The sequence below is a fragment of the Accipiter gentilis genome, chromosome 19, assembly GCF_929443795.1.
Source record: "Accipiter gentilis chromosome 19, bAccGen1.1, whole genome shotgun sequence".
Taxonomy (NCBI): Eukaryota; Metazoa; Chordata; class Aves; order Accipitriformes; family Accipitridae; genus Astur; species Astur gentilis.
The window spans coordinates 26,599,555-26,625,992 of record NC_064898.1 but is presented as its reverse complement, the minus strand read 5'-3'; the positions used below and the strand labels follow the sequence as shown (position 1 = coordinate 26,625,992).

At 41.8% G+C, this 26,438-nt stretch overlaps 1 protein-coding gene across 5 annotated transcripts in view; it reads left to right on the top strand.

The window, feature by feature from the left end:
• FAM168A (family with sequence similarity 168 member A) overlaps window positions 1-26,438 on the top strand; it is a 202,143-nt gene that overhangs the window by 85,634 nt on the left and 90,071 nt on the right. For 4 of the 5 annotated variants that reach the window (XM_049822987.1, XM_049822986.1, XM_049822985.1 and 1 more), the window contains exon 2: window positions 14,967-15,054. In XM_049822987.1, the coding sequence (XP_049678944.1) occupies window positions 14,985-15,054 (70 nt within the window). In that variant the 5' untranslated portion in view covers window positions 14,967-14,984. Of the gene's footprint in view, window positions 1-14,966; window positions 15,055-25,816; window positions 25,925-26,438 lie in introns of those variants that run through there. The other variant, XM_049822984.1, reaches the window with a different exon arrangement.

Sequence of the window (26,438 nt, the reverse complement as noted above, 5' to 3'; positions counted from 1 at the left end):
GTAGCCTTCAGCCACATTAGAGGGAAGAGTCTGACACTATTGTGCAGATATCTAAATCTAGGCGCTATTGCTTTATTATTTCTGGAGAAAATGGAGGGGTGCGAAGTGCATCTACCTCTCCGTATGTTGTGCGTCTTCCTCTGTAATTGGACTGGGATCATTTTGCACATTGAAGGGTGCTGGCGGGGGAAGCATGGCCCCAGTAATGCAGGGACCCCTGTACCCAGGAAATTTATATTGAGATACTTCATGAGGTGTCATGCACTCTGCTCTGACTTCTCCACACATGCACCATTCTGTTCAAATTCATTCATATATGTAACGAAATTTAAATATAAAAACTTATATTTAAGTACAATACCTAAGTGTATATTATGAATTGAAAAGGAATAGTTACTGAAGGAAGTCTATTTGGGGGGAAAAAAAAAGAAAGAAAGAAAGGGGGGACCTTGGGGAAGTGTCTTGCTGTGTAATGCTCGTTCTTTATGAAGTGTATATTCCCAGGCTCTCCAGATCGTAGAGGTCATGATTACTCTCACAATTTGCCCTCCTTTCCATCAAGGACATTTTTTTTTGCCTGTGTTGCCTGGCAATCCATGTGAAGATCACTTAGGTCCTGCCCTGTGCTCTCCCTCTGTTTTCTGTGCCGGTCACATTGTCGAGCGTCTTAGGACTGGTCTTCCAGAGGATGCACATCCAGCCTGGTTTCTGTCTTACTAATGGGGTGTGCTGCCTTCTGGGCTGCAGGGGATTTTGCTACGCTTATTATATATTTGATTCTTTCTAGATCCCAGTTCCCTGTTAGCTTTCCGGGCATCGTTCTTCCTTGCTGTTGAAATTGTCTCTTAAAACTGAATTAATCTTTGAACTGAAACCAGGAACTCGATTCCTGTTCTTTCTTAAGAAAAAAACCACGCCACCCAATATTTCACAAAACACTGCCTGGTAATATTGAGCTTATTTTCCAAGCATGTAAAAACAAACCTGTGAATTCATTTAAAACTAGAGTGAATCTTACCAAAATTAGTCCCCTACCAGGCTGTGTTTTTCATCACAGGTAATATCAATTTGGGCATTGTCAGAGCAGAGAAAAAATTGGAGAAAGGAAATCTCTTGAGTAGGTGGTGTGCACCTGTTGTATGATTGATAGAGTTAATTTAAGATATGAATTGAATTGTTATGAAGAATGATGGCAAAAAGGTTATTATGTACAGAGATGATGCTTATCAGCATGAAAATAAATGTGTCACAAATTGGTTGCAAATCAAAGGCCTGATTTTTTTTTTCTTTTTCTTTTTCAAAATGCATAAATAAGGGATGTGCGTCTGTAAATCATGTAATCACTGTCTAACATATGCGAGGATCTTTGCAGAATATACAAAAGACTTTGCTCTGTAGAGTTTATAATGTAAAGCTGTGAGGCTACAGACATCTCTGTGTGCTTAAACTCACCTGGGTTTAAGCCTACACCTAAGTGTGTTGTAAAATAGCTGCAGCACTGAATTCTAAGACTAATTAAATTATTGGTCATAGGTAATACTCCCCGACTATCTATTTGGACGTGCACAAGCGCTTGATTTTGTGTTGGCTTTGGTATAAGGCAGCAGCAAGTGTATGTTTTGGTGTCTTACTTCTGCTAGGTTATTTATGGTGTGAAGACATAGGTAGATGCTAAAGTTTAATTTCAGTGTATTTTGGAGAAGGCCATTATGCGGAGATTATACATTCTGTTTTCAGTTAAACTTTCGCCTTTGTACCTGTAATACTACTGAAATGATATTAAAAATGCAGAAATCAGGGAAGCTGACAATGAAACAGATCTTGTAGAGATGTTCCGAGTAGTGGTGGCAGCCTGTGTGTAAGATACGGGGTAACCTGTTGACTATAGATGATATTTAAAAAACGGAAATTCACTGAATCTGTTAAATTGCAAAATTGATTTCTTACAATAGGGATTAACATGAAATAAAGGCATCTTGTGGCAAATGGAAACTTTTAGACATTCTTTTTTTTAGCATCAAAGGGACACTGATTGATAGAAAATAAGATTTTTATCACAACTATGTTGAAAGGCATTGTAGCTCTCAGTGTGGAGGCTCCAGCATCCTTCAAGCCAAAACAAATATGAATGACAGATTAGTGAATTAAACTAATCATATCATTGCTGGATGCCCTCTTGAGTTCTAATGTTGTGTAGTATCCTTCAACAATTGAATGTGTTAGTTTTTTTCGTATTGCTTTTATCGAAAATATTGGTAGTTGCGACTGGAAATCCTACTTCACTCTTAGATACCAAGAGCATTGTCTCGTATTGGATTCACGTGAGTATCACATTGTTAATATTTTAAACAAAACACTAGGACTATTTTTTTTTTCCCCCCTACACACGGATGCTGAAGCCCTGGTTGTTCAAATGACTCCACATATCCTTGACCTCACACGCAGGAGAAATCAATTTGAGGTGAATAGAAATGTTCACGTCTGAAGACCAATATTTGCTTAGCTGCTTCAGAGTAAGCTTTTCCTTTTAAACATTTCCGAGAGACCTCGAAGACTTTTTCAGTTGTTTTTTAATGTCAGCATACACTGTTATTTTAAGGAAGAAGGGAATGACTGCTCTGCTTTTAGTTTCTGCTGTGCCATTCAATCCTCAAACTGGCCTTATCCCCTGCCCCCCCCCGGATGGAAAACAAGAAAGCAAAGCTGGGTTGTCTGGCCAGCCTGAATCATCGGCTGGGGATTTAGCAATTCTTTTTTTCTGATATAAACTGCAAGCTGTAAGCTCCTTCAAACTTCATTGAATCTCTTCTCACTCTTTAGTTTGGGAAGGAAAGTCCGGAAATCTATGAAAAGTCTTAATTGTTGACTTGCTGTGGCCTTTCAGCCCTTTTCTTTGTGTGTGCTGCAAAAGCATTCCTGGTTTTGGCCTCCTGGGCTGGGTATATTCACTGGAAACCTGAATGAGTGTTTAGGTGAATAAAAGCACTGCAAAATCCTCTGTAATGGCAGGCTGAAAGATTCTTGGTTTTTACAGTGATTATGAAACAAATATGTTATTTGACTGCATATTGCATGCATTATAGAGTCATATCATACATTCACAGATCTTGGTCTCCTGTCTCTTGTATAGTGTCTGCTACTAACCTTTGGTAATTCCTGTATTGAATGTTTAAATTGTTTTTGAGACCTAGTACAGCTTTATAAACATATGTAGCCTTCATTTAAAGATTTCAAGTGATTGATCACAGTTATCTGATACAAACTTTCTTTCTCTTACACTGGTTATATGTTGGTTTTCCTCATATTTTTGCAGCATCCACCCATAGAGGCTTAAGCTCAGAGTCAATAGAAGAAATAGCAAGTAGTAAAGAATTCAGACATGGTGTGAGTTGGATACGTACTAGAGCAGTAGGGCATATGTACAGAAGGAGGTAGGCATTCCTGATCGGGAGGGAGGATGCTGAAGGTTGGCTCCTTCACCCACCCGCAGCCACCCAGGAGCACAGCACAGTTTGGTCACGGAGGCAGTTGGGTTTGGGCAGCTGGTGAGATGTGTGGACATTGGGATGGGGCGGCGATCCCCACCAGTGGTGCTCAACCTTCAGCCAAAGCAGTGCAAAGCTTTTGTGGGCCAGGGGAGAGGAGCTAGCTGTAGGCCACCCGGTCTCCCACTCCACTTCGATGTTGGAGAGCTGAAGGTGATGAAGTAAGTCTTTAGAATTTAAATCAACTACTTAATTTCATATTTTCAGTTTGAATAATCTGTATTTTGATGGCTTGTAATAATAATTGCAACACTGCTGCCTTTGGGTGTGCATCCCTCTTTTTTTTTTTTTTTTTTTTTTTTTTTTTAGCCCAGACTGTCCCATATTTCCTTAGGAAGTAAAAACCCTGCCTGAGCTCTGCCTGTGATTGTTGTGAGTTTCTTATTTTCTGAAGTTCTGTTTGTTCGTCACTTGGCAGCTTTCACCCGAAAAAGCTAACAGCGTTCTTTTACTTATTTTTCAAGTGGTAACAAGTTGCCACATATATTAGCCAGGTATTGGTGGTCCTTAGTAGCACCAGGCGCACTAAGACCAGCATAAATCTGGGGTCTGTTGTTGTTTTTCTTCCATGTAGATTGATTTCCAAACGGAGTGAACAAATGCCAGCGTCTGCCTGTCCTATGGGTAGGAAAGACTTTCAGTCTCCTGGGCTCGTTAATACAGTACCTCTTGCCAACACGAAATTACAAAAAGAGAATGATAAACAGACCTCTTGCCAAAGCTGCCTTTCCGCTAACAGATTTAGCCTGTGCTCTCCTTCGTCTTCCCCGGTACAGCTTTGTTTTAGAACAAAGATTGCAAAACATTTAAGGAAGAAGAGACTATTACAGAGGATTGATCCCTTCCATTTGCACTGTTAATCTTCATTTTTCCCAGTGTCTATACCCCGTCTTTGTCCGTTCATCGGCATGAGCAAAGGAAAAGAGAGGGCAGGGAAGGATTTGCTGTGCTGCCTGCCAGGGGAATGGGGCTGGAGCTGGAGGATGGCTCCAGCGTCCTCCTGCTTCTGAACCTTGCGCTGGGTTTCCAGTCTTGACCGGTGAAGAAAGCCTGCGACCAGAAAACAGGACCTGGGAGGAGATCATTAGAGGGCAATGAGGAGCAACCATGGCTGGAAGTCATAAATCACGCAGTCAAAACCTGCAGTGCGGTGGATTTGAACGCTGACCAAATAAAACCGAGAGGATTCTGACCCATCTATTATTAAAAGGACATCTCTGCCTTCATCTGATTCTAATTCCAGGAATATTGTATTTCTGGTATGTCAACTTTGTACGGTGTAATCCACTCAGAAACAAATTTAGATCTTTATCCTATTGCAGTGCGTGGGAAGGAGTGATGTTTTCAATATTCAGGATATGGTTGGAAAGTGATTCTCCCATACTGAGGGGAGTAATTACAAAAATCGAAGGAAGGTAATTAGTGGTAGTGGTTGGAAATTTTGGAGCAAAACGTAAATTAAAGCACGTCTTTGAGGGTAACATGACTTTTTCTGGTATTGAAATTTTTCTGTTAGAAATTGGTTAATACAGTTTAGTTTGAGCCAGTGGAAAAGAAAAGAAAATGTGATACTGTAGCCTGAAATGAAAACAAGAGTTCATGCAGCTGGCGTGATTTGGATATGCTGTCCGCCAGCGACTGCATCCTCAGCTTGCTGTAATGGTGTCGCCTTCAACTCTTTTTCCACCCTGGTATTTCTCTAGCTGACCACATCCCACTTTTAAATTATGCTTTAAACTCTTTGAGATGAGAGCCTCCATCTCCGAAACATGCTTAAATACTTGAGTCTTCTCTATTGAAAACAATAGGCTGATGGCAGCAAGTCTGATGCTTGGGAGCTGAATCTTGGTCCTGCCAGTATGGTCTTGCTTACCTTGAGCCCATCATCTCAACGCTGTTCTTCAGGCTTCTTGGCATCTGTAAAATGAAGCTGCAGTAGTGATGGATTATTTAATATTTTGAAAGAGCTTGGAAGAGGGGAAGCTTATATTTATTAGTAACATAAATTGATTTTTATGAATATTGTTTTTGTGTCTGCTACTAAAGTGTGGCTTCTCTTAGGAGAAGGAGCAATGGTTGACTGTGAGAAATGTCTGAAGCAGCTCGAGAAGTCTCAGATAAGAAAGATAACTAAGAATATTATTTTGCTTTTTTTATAGTGACTGGGTGATGTTATAGGATAGATGTTTATAATCCAGGGAAATTTTCTAACGAAAGCCTCAATAATTTTATGGTGGGTCAAATTCTGCACAAAGTTAATAAAAAATGTCAGTTAGATGCTACTTAGTGCTTGCTTAGCATCATGCTGATGTGGTATGTAAATTTTGATGGTCCTGTGGGGCATCTTAACATTGTCTGACTGATACGCTACAGTATAGATATCTGTCAATGGAAAAGTGTGAATGCCACGCTCTCCGCCCCAACCCTCCAAGATTTCTGGTGTCCTACCAAGTGCCAAGGAAACTTCTGTCTGGAGGCCATCAGGAAGAATCCAAAGTCTTTGGAAAGCAATTACATCTGACACTAAGAAGGTTACAGCCTGAGACTGTGGAGGGAGGTAGAGGTCAGAGAAATGAGTTACAGCACAAACTATTTTGAGCCGAAGATGAAATGCTGGTTGGGAGGACATCTGCAGCCATCCAGTCCAACCCCACCAGCCCCAGGTTGGGTCAAGCGTGGCGTTGCTTACACCAGTCCTGAAAACCTCCAGCAAACCTGTGGTCAGCCTGGTCCAGTAACGCAGTACCCACCTAGTCAAAAGGCTCTTCCTAATGGCCAACCTCAATCTTCCAAGCCATCTTTCGTGGAAAGAAAGGAGCAGAGAGAAGAGTCTTCAAACCGCATGTCCTGGGAAGTCTTTTCAGCAAAACACAATGAAGTAGGATTGTGAAGATAAAAGAATCGAGATAATCAGCTGGAGGAGGACATGGCTCGGTTGGAGGGCAGAACGAGAGCACTAAATACAAGAGTACAGCAGGGTTCATTTCAAAAGGAAAAGTCAGCGAGGCCTCAAGTTAAAGAAATTAATAGGAGTGTATCAAGGAAGTCGTCTGAAAACTACTGAGAATGGTTTTGGACACACAGGGACAGATATGTTAGATATTTTTAAAAATACATTTATTTATTGGTTACCTGCTGGTGAAACCCATCAGTCTTGCAGATATAAAGCCAGGAATTTACAGCGCAGAATTCATCTCCATACAGACATTTTCTTCTCTGGAAACAAGCTAATATAACATCAGCTGTACTAGCACATTTTTTTTTTCTCATTGCTGAATTTTCTTATAGGGGAACTGGTTTCTCATTTACTGAGGTCCATAAGAGTATTTTTATAAGTTCTGCCTAATGAAAAAAATAGGATATATGTTTTGGCATGCCACGTTCAGGCTCACTGAGCAACCTCTTGTTGCACCAAGTACAACAAGTGATCCTGTCTTCCTTGTCTGTCTCTCACTTTCTCAGGCTAGGGCAAAGATTTCCTTTATTATTTTTTAATATGCTATCTAGCATAATTGAATCACCAAATTTTTTTGGATCCTCTGGCTTTTAAGTAGATCATAAACTTCAGCAAACGAAAGGTCAAGATTTTTCCTGCCTCAGCATTTATTTTTGGGCAGTCTGAGATCAGCAAATTCCAAAGTCAAGAGCTGCTTTGTGCTTATAAATTAGCTATTTAATTTTTCATACAATAAAGACACAAGGGCTTGTTCCTGTTATAGATGTCAAACTTTTCTCAAATGAAAGGTGTGCAGGTTTATTTAGTTATTTATTGGAGAAGAGGCAATAGGTGTGGGAATGCGGCTCCTTATGGGCTTGGCTAGGTGACTCCCAGCTAGCCCATGCCAACCTCCTGTGTCTCCTCAGCGCACAGCTGGGTGCTACTGCCCTGGTTTGGCGGTGGATCTGTATGAAAGATGCTGTAGGACTGTAAATCATCCAGCTCATTTTTGTTTTCCCTTTGCTGGTCTTTGAGATTGGGTAGGTCAAGTGCCGCACTGAAATCTCGTGCTCTGCAGCATTTCCAGTTGGCTTAATTCTTTCCTTCCATCAGGGTCAGCTTCAGCTGAACAGCTCGGGTCTCATCGGGTGCGAACCGTACCGCTGGTCCATGGTGGCCATTAACATCCTACCGTTCCCGTCTCTGCTCCCCTGTTGACGTAGTCCGAGCTGATAACACCCCTGGCAGGGGACAGCGGCTCGTTGACGAAGCCCCGGGACTCCTTGGAGTTAGCCAGATGCAAACGCCTTCCGATTGCTGAAAGCGCGTGACATGAAGTACCTATGAAGAAAATACATCGTCAGTGTAATTAATGAGTAATGCAATTCAGTCACGTCCAGAGCCTCATGAAAGACCATACAGAAATGCCGTGTTGTTAATCACCAGCTGCATCAGCTCTACTGCTGACTTCAACGCCATCCGTGTTCATACATTGAACGTCTTGATTGCATCAGGCGATGACTACGCTTCAGATATTTTCATATCATGCTTTTTATGTATTCCCTTAAAGTTGCCATCTCTTGAATGGAGGGAATATTATTTAAACTAGCTCTTCTAATTCAAAACTTGGGTGGAGAGTAAAACCCTGCAGCATATCTTTCCTCTAAAGATGGTCTGTGCGTGGAGGACACTGATGCTGTCTGCAAGCCTTTACCCCCTGAGGGATGCAGACGTGCCATCCCAAATCTGGTTCACATCAGCAAAGGCATGCCTGCGTGCAGTAACATCGACTGCTAAAGTGTTCCTGAACTGCTGCTTCACTGCACATCTTCATTTTCACTGGAAACGCTCCCAGAATAAAAGGGTCCAGGACATGACTGAGAGCAAGCCTGAAATCAAATGTGCATTTCAAATGTGGAATTTTTGAAATAGCAAGCGTTTTCTCAGGATAGAAGAAAAGCTTCTTGCCTAGCTTTTGCTGCTAGCTACCACTTCACGGGTGCTTTAGAAATAAAGATGGCAATATGAGTATCAATAGATGTATCAGTAGGATGGTTTGAGGACCAGGATGACCCTTCTGCTCCGGCTGCATGGGTTTGCAAAGCAGGGTGCTTCAGGTTTTCGGGAGCTGGAGTTTGTGGAAAAGAGTTGACAGTTATTTAGGTAAAACAAGGCTGGAGCAGAGCTGAAATTTTCTTTGAAAGTGAAAAGTGAGGAGAAAAAAGGAAGGAAAAAAGCAACATTCAGGCTCTGGAATGATGCCCTAGATTGATTTATATAAACATCAAGGTATAGCTGAAGTACAGTGAAAGAGGTAAAAGTGAACATTATACTGTACAAACAGGAGCTACCATTAATAATTTACTGCTAATTGAAGCCTTAAACTTTTTGTGGAGTCTGGCCTTCCTTTCGTTTCCCTCTTTAAATTGATTTTTTAAAAAGTACTTTTTATTGTAGTAATAAAAGATTAACTAAAATTGTGTCAACTTTGACCTGATTCTTTTATAAGGTCTTTAACAGGTTAAATATTTTGCTTCAGGTGAGATACGTTCAATCAACTTTTAGTTACGGTGTAGCAAAAAAAGGAGTAAATTAGAAAGGAGGTGTTAATTGTGGAAAACCATGTTGTGTTATGAATCTCCAAGCTCATGCATACTGTCACAGCAGAGTTTTTTGGGGGAAAGGTGGGACGTAGCCTTGTAGCTTGCCTAAATTAACCTTTAGCAGATGAATTGGAAGTTAATTTAATTATTGTTTGGCGGATCCCAAGTGAGGGTCAAGCTTCAAATGACTTAACTGAAAAATTGTCAGAAAATTATTGGAATTTGAATGCAGTGTAAGGTCAGGAGGTCTTTCCATGTTCAAGGAGGCTTTGGCTGAATACTATTAGCATGTGATTTGTATAAAATGAATTTAAAGAGGTGATGTGCAGATCAAGGAAGAAACGTATCTTTTTCCATTGTCTTTTTTCTTTGTTCGTATTCTCTCATGTTTGGTTCTGTGCCATCTTATGTGAAATAAATAATTTTTGGTACATGTATTTTCTCTCAGAAGCACTTATATCCCATTTTCACAAAAGATGAAGGCAAATCACAACCTAAGTGGTATGGGAAGTTAAAGGGTGGGTCACCTTGACAGAAGGACTGACATGAAGAAAGATGGAGAAGTGTCTGTCATCCAGAAAAGCTCAGATATGCATTATTTACTCTTTTCTTTACAACTGGACTTAAGTTTAGATCTACTATTTAAGTTTTTGAGAACCTGAAAGATGCACCTGTCAGTGTCGCTGTTTTTAAGAACCCCGTAAAATGCATTTATTTCTCAGTAACACTCTGTTTATAAAGATTTTATTTACTTAGTGTGAAAAGAAAATGATAAGAACTTAATAAACTTCCTAAATCTTGCATGCCGGGCTTATTCTTTTCTTTTAGGATTTTTTTAAATCTCCTTCAATGTCATCCTTCTTTTCCTCTGCCTCTGTATGCTAGAAATGGGAAATACCTAATATTGCTGTATATCAGAGTGGGAGAGGCGTATAAGATGCCAGCTCCACCAAGGTGTGCATAGAAATACTCGTGTTAAAGTTTGTTTACGTGTTAAAAATTAGTGATGGCCACCAGTATGAAGACGGAAGGCATGACTGTCTTTGGGAAGCAGCAAAGCTGGTCACGGCGTTTTCAAAGGCACGAAGCAAACTGACGATAGAGAAAAACAACAGGGTAAGGTGTTCCCATTGTCTTGCACCCGTAGCAGTCTGAAGGCGGTGGTGATAACTGTGCCAGTTCTCGAGTGCTTTGAGTTCTCCCGTAGGAAGAGGATGAAGCAGGCGATGTCCCAGGGATGCGGGACAGAGTCCGCTCCCTTGACGGCAGCAGGAGAGCGCGATGCAGAGAGCGATGCCCAGCTCTGGTCCAGCGAGGCGAGACCGCTCGAGCGTAGCTCTGCAGCCGCTTCACAGCACAGCAAGTTCAAGCTCAGCGTGCACAGCACAAACATTTCCATTTGCCTTCTCGTGCTGCTTGGAAATCCCCCGTGCAAACTCGCTTTGACTGTCGCGGTGGCCTGCTGATGGCGTGGTGGTCGCCTGACGCCTGACCTCTCTTGTAGTTCTGTTTACCCTTCATCTGAAGTAATTTCCTAGTGTGATGGAAGCATGTCATGCACTTTCACAGGAAAGATAAAATAGATGAAAATGTAACCAGGTTACAGCCAGAAAGTATCCCGAGACTGTTTGCTAGCAGCTTATTCCCATGGCATTCCTGCTGGAGTTACTCCTTCAGCTCCTTGCTGGAGTCTCAGCAGCTTCTAAGCAACCGAGCATCGGTGTTGGGGGGATTACGAAGCAGTGGAAGCTCTGTGTAATAGAGAAATACTTGTGTTTGTCTGTTTATAATTCATTTCTATTAGTCTTTTTGTTGTGTATATATGGCCACAAGCAAGTGCTGCAAGTTACTGTGGCAAAGGAGGTTTAATTTTGCTAATCCTGTTTTATTCCCATTTCAGTGTAGCTTTTTGAGTGCCACAATGCAGTGCCTGTAATGAATTTAAAATGTATTTTTGAATGGTATTGTCTTGCAGAATGTATTGGAAGCTCATCTGAATGTGCTCTAATACTAGGGGCTGAAAAGAAAGAAAATCACCCATCTGAAATGCCGTTTGCATGGTCTCTTTCATGCTGGCTGGAAATAACACCCTGCATACCAAGCAGGGAGGAAGCACAAACCTCTTCCTCACAGTACACTCAAACCCCTAACATGATTACAATCTCTTTATCATATCTAAAAAGCATTTTCTTTCCTCCTTCTCAATAAGAGTGTTTCTTTTTACTGTTTGGTACAACACCTAATGCAAGCCAGACATGAGCAGTAATTTTCACCAAATTATGATTTATTTGTACCCTTTACACCCAGAAAAGCACAAATGAAATAACTGCATTGAACAAGGCACTTCATAAATGCAGCTGTGACTCCATCCTTGCCCAGGGGCAGGTCCAGCTGTCACTGTGTGGTCCTGGCTGGAGGAACACACATTCACCTGGAAGGCAGAGGGAAGAGGGACCCTCATAAACTTTATTTCTCGGGCAGGAAGGCTCAGCTGGGTGAGTGGCTGGCTCTGTGTGTGTGAGAAGGAGAATACAGGGTGGGAGTAAGATGGACCCATCACTTCCTTGCTCTGTTGCAGGACATCCTCGGCTTACAGGTCCTCTAACATGGCCAACATGAAGAGCCACGTGCCCACGTACGACTGATGAATGGGATGTGGCTTTTTGCAGCCATTCGGTATTGCTGCCGGGATCTCCCAGTGCCGCCTCCTCTCCATGCAAAGAGCACCATTCAGCACCATGGGCACGTTTGTTGAGAGCGTAGTCCGATGTCAGGCGTCATGCTGTTAGTGGGGCGGCCAGGCACCTAAAATGGAGCCTGGATATTGACTTTTCTCCTGGGAACACAAGGGTGGCTGGATGGTGAAAGGTCCTCGCTGCCTAAAAGCCTGTCTGGAGGGCTGTCTGGGGGAGAGGAGGAATCGCTCTGTCCCTTGGGAGGCTCTCCAAATCCCACTGTCCTGGCAGCAAGGGACGTGCTGAGGCAAGCAAAGCAACCAGCCACCCCCTTTGCTTGTTTTGAACCTACAACACAATTATTTCTTCTAACGCCTCCAGTTGCTTGGGTTATAAGAAAGAGTGTTGCCTCTCCACCTTCTCCGGGTCATTTGTGATTTATTTTTTTATAGATATCTGTCATATTCCCTCTCCCACTGGGCATTTCTTGTCTGGACTTGAAGAGTCCTAATAGTGATTTAACAGTTAATTATGGCCAGGAAATCTCTGCAACTCTATGACACCTCTCTCCTCCTTTTTCTCTCAAGTCCTATTTGTGGCATCTATTACTTAAAGCATCATGTACTAGTAGTAACCCTTAGGCTATGTGTATTACTGGTGTTCAAATTCAGAGCAGTACTGCACTTTGAAGGTGTCTCCCACCAATTGCATTGTTGTTTCTGCATGCAAAGTGGTCTTGGTGTGCGTGGACCCCATTTCTTTCAGAAGCTTCACTCTAGTTGCCCATCACACGTCCTCCAACCTCTCGTGGAACATACTGGTCTCTAATGGTGATGGTCATACCAGTAAAGGACATACTGGTGGTGTCCTTTAGACAACTTCAAACCATGCATCAGGTGGGGACCAGACTAAAAACCAGATTAAATCTAGTCCAAAGGAAACCCTCGAAGCGCAGAGGGTGTAGCCATAGGAGCCTCAGCACAAAGTGCTTTGATTGTCTGATCAAGTCTGATTGCGCCAAAGCGTTTGTTAATGTAGATGTATCTTTGGATTTTTATAGTGCTTTTCCTTATCAGAATAGTCTATAACCATTAAAAGTTCAAAACACCTTCTTGCCTTATTCCTACTATTGATGTGGAACCTGCATTGCAGGGTGATGGTGGAATTGAATTACAAAAAAACAAAGTCACCCATGGAGGCATTTGGGTAAAAAGGAGGAGGTTTTTGGCTTACATTTAGAGCAGCAGTAGATGCTCCTCATGCATTGGGTCATGCTGGCACTTCTGGGCAGCACATTCCCTCACCTTGTTACTATCAAACCATCTTCTTTCAGATGCTTTCAACTTACTGAAAAAGTAAGGTGAAACATGTCCTACATGCTTTGGACAGGGAGAGGGGTTTCAGTTTGGTGCCTCGTCTGCAATGATTTGTTTGGACAAATAACATGCGATAGAGATATGGTGGTTGGGCTTAAATCAACACATTCTTTTTCACTAGAGAAAAGAAAATAGTTTTCATGAATGTAGATGGTTTTTTAATTTCATGTTCATATGCATGTTTAATGTAGTGGTAGGTAGGTATCATATAGCATATGTGGACACATAAAGTGCATGTTTGTGTGGTTTGAGATATAGGTATGAGTGCGTCCTGTATCTGCCACATCCTACACCGAAATAGCCTCCTGTGGTGAACGGGATCCATATGGCAGCCGAGAAGCCAGGCTTTTGAACCCATGCTTGCAGAAGCTGGTGTTCACCGTCTCAGAGATAGATGATGTTGAGTTTTCTCCTGTAAACGAGAACTCAAGCCAGAAGGCAAACGCCTGCTTGCCAGGGGCAGGCTCACCGAGACTCGCAGCACTGCCTGGGGACACGAGGACCAAATGGCCATAAAGCCCTTCCGCTTGAATGTAAATCCCCAGCGCTAATGTCTCACGGATGTAAAGTTTTGCATTGATTTTCCCAGTGTTCTTCTTAAGAGCTCCATTGTGCGTTACTGAAGCCGCTGGTATAAATACGTGTCTCCGTGTAGCCTTCTCTTCCAGTTCGCTTTATAACCATGATTTCCTTTGCTTGGAGAATTGCTCCTTCTGTGCTAACTTGGGGGCGGAGAGAAGGCTAATTAATTAAGTGGTAATTGTTGTCAAGTCAATTGGTGCTAACATTTAACATTTGACTTGTTTACTATCTTGAGGTAAAGCGGAAGGAGTTAATGATCTAACAAATTGTGCATCCATCATGAAAGACTTGTTTGGAAAGAACGGTTTTATTTATGAACTGTAAAATAATACATTTTAAAAAAACCCATATTTTGAAGCAAGATCGTTGAGGTTCTTGTGTGAAATTGTCACTAGATAGCTATGGAGACAAGTGCGTCGCCTAATAAAGCTTAATGACTGATTTTCCCATTAATCAGAATTGAGAATGTGCTTCATTAAGATAATTAACTGAGCCAGTTGCTTAACTGACAGTTAGTAGACACAAATTCCCAAGTTACTTGCTTTCCTCTAAATAAAACTCACAAGAAGCTAACCTGGCACTGCTTCATCATCTTTATTGGAGAGAGAAACAGAAGGGCTGTTAAAATCTCATTGCTTGCGTTAGGTCCGTGACTGCATTTCCCTGCCTGGGACAGCAGTGGGATGCGGTGGGTGGCACTGGGTGCCCTGCGCAGCCTTGAACAGGACCCAAGCCTTAGGCTTGAAGTTATTGTAGTCAGCTCACGCCAGAAATTCACAAATATTTGCCGCTCTCCATCTCGCCAGCAGCAAATGGTCTTTTATCTGCTAATTTCTGAAAGGTCAGGTCTTCTTTGTGGTTGTTTTTGTCACCCAAGAACTATTAGCTCCTCCAAGGGGGAGAATTCCTTGTCTGAATTTGTGGCTTCTCCTCTTTGTTCATCGCAAGCTAAAAGTGGGGTCGTGAGTCCTGAGTCCCCCTGAAGGCAGGGATATGTAAGATCAATCTGCTCCAGGTACATTTGTAGGCAGAATATGCAGCTCTTAAGAAGTTAGGGGAATTAACTGAGGGATCCAAAACTTGAATTATTAAATATGCTACCTGGTTGTAACGTCTAGTTGTAAATCCTTTCCTTTGCAGCTCTCTGTGTCTTGAATTATAACGTGGTGACGCTATCAGGTAGCAGAAGACAACTCTGGAGCTAATGTAAGGCAGTCATCTCAACTCTCCTTTTCTTTTGTCCTCAGAGTTCCCCGTCTTCCACCATGAACCCTGTTTACAGCCCCGTCCAACCTGGGGCTCCCTATGGAAACCCGAAGAACATGGCGTATACAGGTAGGAGCGGTGTTCAGTGGCTCTTTCGTGAATGTCTGTGTCCAGTGGTGAGAGCAGATGATCATTAATGAGTGATTAATCCCTTAACGAAGGGAGAAAGAGTTCCCATCAGGGAGCCAGATGGGAACGTGACTTGCAGGAAAAACTCTCCAGCAAAGCCAATGAAGTAAGGTTAGCAAGAAGAAATGGATCTGAATTCATAAGAAGAGGATGCCCCGGAAATCCTAAAGAATATGATCAAAAGGGGTTTTTTGCAGACAATACAGGCAAGAAGTTGCTGGGGGAGTCAGCAGGGAGCTGGAGGGCTTGCCTCCGGAGCTGAATTGAACGACTCAGGTGCACATGCTGGAATAATCGTGCCGTAGAAATGAGGATCCCACAGGCGAGAGCCTGGTATTTGAAGAACATGCAGTTATTCTTATAGGTGGTGATTTAAACTGCATTATTGACTGATTTTTTTTGTTTTCAAGTCGTGCTTTCATTGAGTTAATCTTATTTTGAACAGCAAGTCTGATGTCTGTTTGAAGTCCATCTTTAGAACTGAGTTGTCTAAAAATGTCATCTTTAATACTTGAAAAAGGGACTGAAATATGTTTACCATAATTATGTAACTAGCGGGGAACTAAAGTGTACTGATATGGAAAGAATTTAGCTCAGAGAGAAATAGTGCTTTGGAAAAAGAAAATCTCAGCTTAGGTGTATCTGTAGTTTTCCCCATGGATCATGTTTACCAGCAGTTGTTCTTCTGATCTTGTATAAGCACCTTACAAAATCAGCCTTGGAAGACTCCTTTTTCTAACATTTTGTTGAATGTAATTAGCTATTAAGTGTCATACTGTGTTAAGACTTCCTTCTTTATATTTGCATTGCCAGTTGTATGTTTTGACTTTTACCCAACGTGTGAAATTGCTTGGGAGTGCGCTTTTGAGGAGGAGAGTGGTCACCAGCAAATGGAAATGAACATCAAATGCTCTTAGCTACTTCATTTACAAAATATTCTCATTGACTTTGGTAGCTATTTCAGCTGGTAGATCAGTAGGGCTGGCTGTGTTGCTGCAAAGAGATCTGTCTGATACTCATTAGAGTAGAGAGTTCCTCAAAGGCGTTTTGCCCCATTTTTATTCACCCTTTCTTTTTCCCCATCAAAATTATGCATGCTGCTTTGTTGGAGATACTGTAGCTCGGGGGAACTTTGGTCTCACAGTCAAAGCACTAGGGGCTTGGGAAAAAAAAAATCTCTGTGAATAATAGTCTCTTCAAAAATATCACTGTTGTAAGAGGACTGCAGACTCCACAACAGTGCTTGGGTGACAGAATGAGCTCATAAGTGCACCGTTCTTTTCTTGCACTAGAAAGAACAGCAATTTTGTGCTTTCCAACACAAGGATGGTTTGGACAAGAGTCTACTTCTCTATCCCTTTACTATTTTTTTTTTTGGCAGGTGTTCAAAGCTCCACCTTAATATCCATTCAATGTAGATTTTCTGTATCTGCTTTCATACAATCCTGAATGTTTTAGAAGCTGCCTTCTGGCACTTGATAAGATGATTTTACATAAATATTGAGGTACGGATTGTATAGAGTTTGTACCTTGACCTTTCTGGAAGGAGAATTTTAGAGGGTGATTTCTGGTTTGGGTGAATGAATTCTACATGAACTGCATTCCGAATAAGTCAAATGGCAACATTAATAGGATATTATCTTCTAAAATAACCTGCTGGGTAATCACCATGAAGATTATACTGTGCACTTAAATATAAAAAGCTATTGCCTGCCTTGGCCAGCTTGCGCCAGCTCTGGTAGGGATCATGGCGAGGTGGCCCCTATGAGACTGGTTTCACCCAAACCATCAGACGTTGCATTTGTCTTCCAGAGCCTGTGGTAAATGAAGAGAAATCAGTGGCAGGTGCGCAGGATGACTTTGGAGAAAAAAGTTGGAGGCAGATCAATGTAACAAGGTCCTTTAGTTATGTCAGTAGAAAAACAAAGAAGGGAAGATGCAAGTGACTGCTTGAACGTAGGACACCGAAGCAGTAATTGAATCATATTAGTGCTTGGTTTTTCTATTGTGCAGGTGTAAGGTAAGGAGTCAGTGGACTGAATTCTTACAATGAAGTCCCAAAATAGATAATAGGTTAAAAAGTGTTTAAACGAAGAGCTATTTTCTTTGCTAGGCAAATAGTATTACAAAACCTTTTAAATATGAATTTGTTTGAATATTTGATGAATATTTAATTGCAAAAAAAGGGGGAAAGTTTAAATTCTTTCCTCTATATATCAAAGACAGGCAACTCCTGAGGGTGGTCTCAGCAATTATTAAAAGAAGGCTGCCATGTCTCCTGCGTTACAAGTGCCAAGCTCTGTCTATCTAATTCTTGCTTTCTATGCTTAGACTTCATTTACATTGCTTTAACTTGGCGTCGTTCAGCGACGTATCAGTTTCTAATGTAGCCACAAGCTATTCTGGGAAATATTTAAACTCTTAGAGACAAACAAAATCGACTTTTCACAGGAGGAACATTAAGTTATGGAGTTTGTAGATACTTCCTTTTCAGATTGCTTTGAAAATAATTGCTAAAGCATATGACATTGTAGATCTGGAGGAGATGTTGATGGCCATCGCTTGTGCAAACCCCTTCCATGGTCCTTGGAGCTCATTACAGCTTTGGGGCTTAATGAGTGTCTCAGTCCTGATCGGCAGCTGAATGAAAGAGTTTGCTCGGAGCCCCTAATTTGAAATAGCATGTCAACAAACCGTTCTCACAATCACTTCATGAGACAGATTGTATGACATCTGTCCCCAAATTTTGATTTGAGATCTAATTTGGGATACAATATAGAATTTATACAGCATAAAATATAATGTGGGGTTTTTTAATCCCACCTTTTTGCAGTAGTTGAAGACACTGAAAAAAATAATGCCAAGCTTTATATTAGGCAAGAAAGAGAAATAAAAAAACCCTGAAGTGTAATAAAGTTGAGGTAAAGGTTGTTAGCCCTAGGCTTTAGAGTTCAGGGGTTTTTACCCCAAAGGTAGTACAGCATGTGTATTACTTAAATTTTTGTCTTTAAAGATCATTCATAAACCATTCATTTCTAACCTTTTGGAATAAAACTGAGGTGGGATGTATGCGGAAAGAAAACAAGGTTGGTAATCAGGATACTGGCAGGTTGAATTTTACGTTCTTGTGTTTTTTTAGTGCTAAATGTAAATCCTTTATATAGAATAGATTGCTTTTGTTTGAAAGAATTAGTTTTAATCTGATTTTCTTCTCTTTCTCACTTCTTTGTTGTTTTCCATACCTGGTGGGCTAGGGAGGGAAGTCCATTTCAAGGTAAATAAAAGTTTTGTACCAAATTGGCTACTCGTGTTAGGGAGAATGGGAAATCCTTGGCACATACTCAAGTACTTGATGTACCATACATTTATTCAGATCCTTAATTTTTCCATTTTGATCTTCCTTAAAGGAAGTGTGAAGGTCAGTTATTTCCTAAATTATTTTTAAACTGTGGTCTGAATTAGATGAATTTTTATGGGAAATTATAATTTAAGTTTAAAAAAGGAAGTTTTAAAATAGAGTTGTTAGGTGAAACAAAGTCAGAGGTGTTAAATTTGTAAGATAAATGTTTATCGAAACATCCCTCATATTTGAACTAATAGATTTATTAAGCAAAGGTGGTTTCTCATGTAGTTAGTATGTCTCATTTTTGGGGGTCCTTAAGACACCCAGATTTGTTGAATTGCAACCTTCTTCCCATTTTCCTTCCTAAACTGAAAGAGTAGAATAAGCCTTGTGTGCGTTTTCTGCTAGCAACGCTTTCTCGCTTGTTGAATGAGCTGGTTGTTTTGCTGAGCTAAGGTGACATGGAGAGAATATTCGTGCTGCAGATGGAGCCACGTCTGTCCAGCGCCAGGTCTGTGCTCCAGCAAGTCCTGGTTCCTCGTGCTCGGCTGGTGACTGCTTCCACTTTGCTAACTCAATGTATTTTAGAACATCAGCTGCAAACAGTGTTTGCGTGTTGTTTACTATTTAATTAAAACAGCCTGTAATTAACTTGGATCTTCATGTAAGCTGTCGTTTTAATTGAGGTTAACTTTAAAATGTGTTTAAGGACTGTCGTTTGTTTTTTTATTGTTGGTAGAATTCACTTTACCTGCCCCAAATGTGAGCTGCTGAACTGCCTGGTTTTCCTTTGGCACGTTATCCTTCCCGTTTTCTTGCATCCAGTTTTGCTAAGGCACCAGTCCTACAGCAAATAGATTAGCTTGTTGGTGTGGAATCAGGGATGAAGAATCAGTCTCTCCTGTAGCTTGTTTGACCTCAAGCGTGAAACTATAAAAGTGTTTGTTATAGCTCACACTATTATCATTTTCCCTACCAGAAGCTGATTAATATGCTGATAAGATGCTGTGACTCATGAACCTTTGGTAGACTGACTGTTTTCGTCGTAGTTATTACTAAATAATAAATGGTAATAAAATCTAAGAGCCCCAAGGTGTGAAGCTGCTTAGTAAGTCTCCAAGGAGTTTGTGTCACACTGCTCTAGTGCATGACACTTCCCAGGTCCTGCTGCAGCAGCAACCTGCTCGGGAGCTTCCATGCTCAGAAGAGACATCCTCCAGCTCAAGTTTTTGCTGATGGAAACCCTTGGTTTGCTTTCGACAAACAGCTCTGTTCAGGCTCTGTGTGCCATGAAGCAATATTTCTGTTCCCCCTCACAATTATTGAAGGTAAAGGAAAAATGCTTTTATTCAGTCGATCATCTGAAATTTTAAAAGAAACAGGAAAGGATCTACTTTTCTAGTTTCTCACTCTTTATCCATTCAGAAAAATGACTAAACAATATGGATATAGTCTCTTCTGTTCCTTCTTTCCCCACAGATTACTGGTGATACTCTTCCAGATGGTTGTTCCCCTCCACCTTTTCCCACATCCAACCCTCCACTTGCTCTCTGACAAAAATTCACACTTTTATTTCAAACTCGTTGTACTAGTCCTAAATCCCTGCTGTGGAAGTGCCAGTACTTTTGTATCTGAGGCACACACCATTTCACCCTGCTTGGGGTCTTTCCTGGTCACCCAGATTCAGAATTGGTTTGCCCAGTTTTAGGTACCTGCAGTGTGGATGTGAGTGATCCCCTGAACTGCTTTAATGGTAAGGGACAAGAAAAGAGCATCTCCCATGTGATCTGTTTTACTTTATGAGCCATTGGGTTGTGTCCTAGAGGTACTCGTTTCTCTCTGATACTAAAAGGTGTATTGACGGCTGACTCAGATGTAGACATCTACACAAAGTAGTTTGTGTTTGGTCTTGAGTCCCATCCCTGGGGTTTGTGTCTGAATTATTTACTGCAGGTCTTCTAAAATGGTGAAATCCATTTTAAAGAGATTCTCTCTTGACCAGGTTATGTGCCTGGCTCTTGGGTGGGAAGAGAAAGGCAAATATATCTTCAGAGGTGTGGGGCAAGGAAGGATGGTAACGCTTTTTTCTAGGCTGATATTCCCACCACATGTAGAACATGGACATCTTGCCCACTGAAGGCCAGCCGGACCGGTCATTTCTCAAACACAAGGTTTTCAGCTCTCACCTAATCCCTGCAGCCCATGCCCATCACTGCAGTCTCTCCTCAAGGCCATCAGATCAAGGTTGTTTGAACTAGTGAGGATGCTTGGTCCAAAGCCACGTAGGTCAGTCATCCTCCCACCTCTTTGGTCTTGCTCAGGAAAGAGTCAGGGATATGCAGCTTGGTGGCAGCCAAAGGCAGTGTGGCAGAAACAACGGCAAGGAGACCTCAAGAAGGAGGGTGCCAACCTCACAAAGGGTGTAGGTAAGACAACCGAGTCTTTGTTTCTTTCAGGAACGAGTAGACCACCAAGTACAAATGTGAGCTGCTGTCATCAAGAAGCTTTTGTTGGGTGGCAGTATTCAGATGGCCTAATCCTCTGGTTTTGAGAAATAAAACCCGTGCATTTCGGAGTTCTGATATCTAACACACTTGTCCTGTTGATACTCAATTAGCCACGAGCAGCCCCACTGCTACAGGTCTATAAGGAGTTCGCTTCTCCAGGCGTGCTGCTACGGCAGAGTCCTCATCTCCAACCTGCGATGCTCAAGGGATTTCCCCAGAAGTGTCTTGGGGTCAGGGTCACCCTGTCTGAGACAGTTTATCCTTATAGGAGGCAGTGCCTAACGTCCTTAAATCCGACCAGATACAGGCTGGGAACTCCCCGCTCTTCCGTCTCCATTGCACGTGAGGCTTGGGAATCCCAATGGCAGCATCTGAATGTGATGGATACCCTCATTCCTTCTTCCAGAGCTTTTCCTGGTTTGTCAGGTGGAGCCCCCAGCCTTCCCATGTCTCTGCAGCAGGAATTCCCTTGTCTCTTCTGCTAATCACCTTTGTCTCTTCTACTCAATTCCTTTTTCTCTTTTGCTAATGTTTTGTATCCATCACGCATTCAGGTTTCTGCTGTGGATATTCTGCTGCTTCTCTGCTTGTTTTTTGTCTCGGAGAGGGCTGGGAGGTAGCACCCTTCATCACCCCCTTCCCTGCCTTTTGGGGAAAGATTATAAGGCAAGCCCCTCTTGCTGCTCTTCTGGTCCCTCTCCTTCTTGCATTGCTCGTTCCCTGGAGTCTTGCACTCCATCCCAGCTATTTTTCCTTCTCTCTTGCAGCCTGTCAGCCTGCCCCAGCTGGCAAACACCTGCACATGTCCAGGAGAGCTGGACTCATTTCTCCAGGAGGAACCTGACGCCTTTTAGTAAAAGGTCTTTGTGCAGCTGGGTTCTGTTTAGCTCCATTTCCAAAGTGGATTAACCTAGACTTCCCAGAGGTGCTTTTAGTGAGCCTCTGCAGCACACGAGTGTGAAATAAATATTCAAGGATAGCTGCTCAGCAGGTTTTATCCTGCACAAGATTCACTAAAATATTTTGGAGAAGCAGAGGAGTAGTCTAAAGCAAGGAAGACTTTGAATCACATTTGCAATTCATCTGTGATTTTGGTGCAAGACCCAGTATGTTCTTCCTCAAGTAATGAATGTGTTGTCTTCATTTTAAAGCATAAAATAGTCTTATTTCTGATGATTTAAGGAGAAGTCCTGGCTAAGAGCTTTATCATTTGTATGTGGAAAAGCGTGGTGTCTCCCTGTGTCACTTGTCAACCTTTTTTATGCTATCTGCAAGGTCTGGGTTCATTTCCTTTCCAATTTAATTGATTTTCCTGCTTCTTCAAGTGGCAATCTCTCTGCGGGATTTTTGAGAGCATTGAGAAAGATATATGACACTAATGTAATTTTAATTCACAGTACAATGCACGCATGCGGTTATAGTTACAAGATTTTGTGATAGCGAATAGGTGTGGCTGGTAGGCAAATATGCGAGTCAACATACAAATTACTATTTTTTTATGTTGGTGGAAAGGCATTGGTTTGATATTCTTCTTGTGTGTCTGAAATCTTGGAGATCTTTCGGAGGGATTCCCAAAGGGTTAAGGATTTGTGCAAGCTGATGCTTTTATGTTTGTGAACCATACTGGCAGGCTGCACAATTCTGAAGCAAAAATTATACAGCCATCAGAGACTAATTCTGTCTAAATCTTTGTAGAAAGGCAGAGAACAGAAATGCAGTCAACTTCACAGCCATTGCTCTGGGCTCTAGGTTGACTGGCGCTGCTTGCTGAGGATGGGTTTCCTCTCGGACCCTCCACACCTCTGCTATTGCGCGTGAGCAAGCCCTGCTCCATCGTCTTTGGACGTGGAAAGCTCCAGTGCTTCCTCCAGCACGTCGAGATCTCCCACCTGTGATTTGGGTTCCCTGCAGAGGACCTCTGCATGCTCCAGAAGAATAAGATGCATCCCTGAGCCGGGCTGTTTGCTGCACTCCCAAGCTGTAAACTCCCAAGTTTTGTCATTTCTTTTCCCCCAAGGTGAAACCACAACATTTGTTTGGACATAATGATGAACAGAGGGAATCGGCACTGTCCGCCCTCCGGTCATTGGTTTTGTTGGCAGTACAGGAGGTGTGGGATTCTCACGTGTGTTTCTATCCTAATTTGTATCATTTGTATTCATTGTTGAACCTCAGACACAACTGCACATGTGAGGACTGACCTGATTTACACTTGACTGTTCATTTAATTCCTTGGTATGTTGAAAACAGGTAGCCTCCAATTTTGTAGAAGACAGACAGGTGCTCTGGTAGGACTTCTACATTTGGCTTTTATTCCTCCTTTGTGTACTCTTTGTGGGACAAAGATAATTCTAGGCATGATTTCAGCCTTTCTTGTTAACTTAAAATTAAAATTTTGCTGTGTTATTCTCTGGAAAGGCTGGGCCTTTGATAACAGATTACTTCTTTGGACAAGAAAAAACAAGTTCTTTCAGAACTGCTGTGTGCAAAGAGGATATACTTGACTTTTTTTCCTTTCTTTTTGCCATTTCTCAACACATTTGTGGGGAGTGCCAAGGAACACAAGACAAATGGCTTTGATGCTGAAGCAGGCAGGGTTGGGGTGCTCTCCTTGCCTTTCCTTCTGCTTGTAACATCTGCATGCATGTCTACCCCTTCCATTGACTGGGAAATGCCATTTCTGGATTTAATTAGGTGATCCATTGCTTACCGGTTCTGTAAAACAGGAATTTTAAACTGTGTTCAGGGTGTTGAATTGATTTCAGGGTGATTAAAAATGTATGAAGTGGGTACAGTGAATATTTTTCCTCTGGCGTTTCTTCATGTTTATTAATTGGTGTGTATAGAGCAGAAAGGAAAATCATACTTGACTGGGAGAAGAATGAGCTCTGACTTGTGTAGACTCTTGTTATTTTTATGTTTAAATGTATAATTTTTGTACAGGACTACTTCCAAACAACTTGCTGAATTTCTCAGTGTTGGAAGCTGTTTGAGTTCCAGCACTTTGGTTGATCAACGATGGCTAATTCACCATCTTTGTAATAAATTAACTCATGGACTTTCTCAAAGTCTTAGAAAGTGTAAAACCCCTAAGGAAATGAGGGACAAGTTTTCTTGTTTGGGGACTGAGGGAGGAGGAAGCAGAGGGGTTTGGGGTGACATTTGGGTTATTTATGAGCATGTGCAGTAGCTGCAGGCTGTATTTGGGTGGTTCTTCTGCCAATGGCAGCACCGTTGGACGATGGGCGTGGAGGTCACCCCACGGCACTCACCTATAGATGAACACGGATTGCTGTGCAAAATAGGTCTTGGTAGACGGAAGTGTGGTTGGCATAAAAGACAAAATGTTTTCAAGACAAGAGACTCCTTTCTTTTAGTGTTTGAAATGGAGGCATAGTAAAGCTCCTTTGAAGAAAATAATTTATAACATCTCATTACAGATGCTTGTAGGCTCAGCTTGTTTGGAGATTGGTCCAACTGATGTCAACCTTTCAAGGACTTTCACAGAAACTTCGGGGAACGTCCTTCACCCCTTGTTTTGTAACTGTTTGTATCAGGTTTTACACGCTTTTGAGTTTCCCCATGTTGTAAATAAACAGAATAGTCTTAGATCTTAAAAGCAAACAAACCCCATGTTATGTTTTCCTGAATGACCCCATTGTGTGCCTTTTAATCCTGCGTGCTCAGTTAGTACATGGAACTGGTTTATGCTCTGCCTCATTTCTTGGCTACAATATTGATTTTGTTTTTCCCTGTAGTGGAAAAGAAATAAAAAGATTAAATGACTAGGGCTGAAGAGGGCTGGAGAAAATGTGTATAAGGCAGAGAAGAAAAAAAAAACATAGGTGGAAAAAAAGATGGCCTTGGAAACATGTTTTGAAGGGGAAAGTACTCCATTTAAAGAAAATAAAAGGTGAATGGAGAATTTTCTTGTGTGCTGATTACTTCTGTAGAGTATTGGCACGTAATCTGAAATTCTTCACTCACTTGGGGAAAAAATAAGCTTTATTTTTAAGCATGAGCTCTACCAAAGCTCTGTCTTACGTAACATGTAGACAAATTCTAACCAGTGATTTGGGCTTTGAAAATATATATTCAGTATTAAAACTGGTGAATGTGTTTTTTTTGCCTTGTGTTAATTCTTAGTTTGTCTATATCATAGAATGAAACTCCTTTTTTAGTGGCTTTGTCAATTTATAGTCTATTTCTAAGCCATCTTCCTTTTCTTTGTTCTAGCCATAGTCGTATTGGTTTACACCATTTAAATCTTCTTTTCCTATATGCTCCCTTTACTTACGTATGTTTTCTTATACGTTCCCTTTACTTTGCTGCTGAACGACAAGGAGCCTCTGTATAGGCAGTCAGAGATCACGCTGGCCATCTTGGCATCGTCTCTGTGGCACTTTGGTTCTCCATGCCTCTAGGTCGCATTGCCAAGTCACACCTGATTTGCCATACATCAAATCTTAAACCTATTTTGGCCTCATCGCTTTCCAAACCCCCATAATTATTCCTCCCTCCCCGTAACTATTTCTGGATGTCCAGTTTGCTCTGCTGAGAAAGCTGCTGATGTGGCTGGTGTTCCTACTATGAAGCCCCTCTACCGAGAGGTTATTTTAGGGACCTCCCTTCCCTTGTTTCCAATCTAGCACACCTCCTTTCACGAAGCCATGGTGTCCCTCTTCCAATGGTAGCGATTGTGGAAAAAATATTAGGTCAGTTTTTAAAATCCTTCCTTCTGGAGGTGAAGAGCACCGGCATTGGCTGGCCGAAGTCCGTCGGCAGTCGCTAAATGGGTCAGTGATTCTCTGCAGAGCACTTTGGGAGCCTCTGCCATGGGCACCGTGGAGCTGGAGTGTGACCTTGTCATTGTGCGAATTTGAGATGGGGGTTGTTCAGAAAACAAAATGAAAATATCTCCTAGCACTGAAATCCCACGCCTGCTCAGAATCTCTCAGTTGTAAGCAAAAATCTCATCGAGACTAAAATAAATGGCTTTTTCTGCATTTTTTTTTCTGCCATTTGCAGTTCAAATTCATATCCTTGCTTGTTTTTCTCTGTGCATACTTGCACACCACACATTCAATACCTCTTAAATCCCCAGGTGCTTCAATTAAATTATTGAAAATAAGCTCCAGTACTGCCTCATGATCCGTTGAAAACCCTTAATATTTGCTGTCTCCCCTCCCCCCCCCCCCCTTCTTTTTTGTCTGGCACAGCAAATAAGTGGTTAGATACTTGTTATATTTTTGCAGTCTGAAGTAATAAATTAAAATTTTGCGGCTTGACTTCTGGAAACATATTTGTAGATTAAATATTGAATTTTTCTCCTCTCCTGGTGCACAATTATTTTTTACACTCTGTGCAGTCAATGCGATACAGTGCAGAGGTCTGTACATACAGAAACATGATCTGGTACGGGGTCGTAAAAGGCTTTTATAAGCTTCAGAAATTGTTCCCCGGTTTGTACCAGA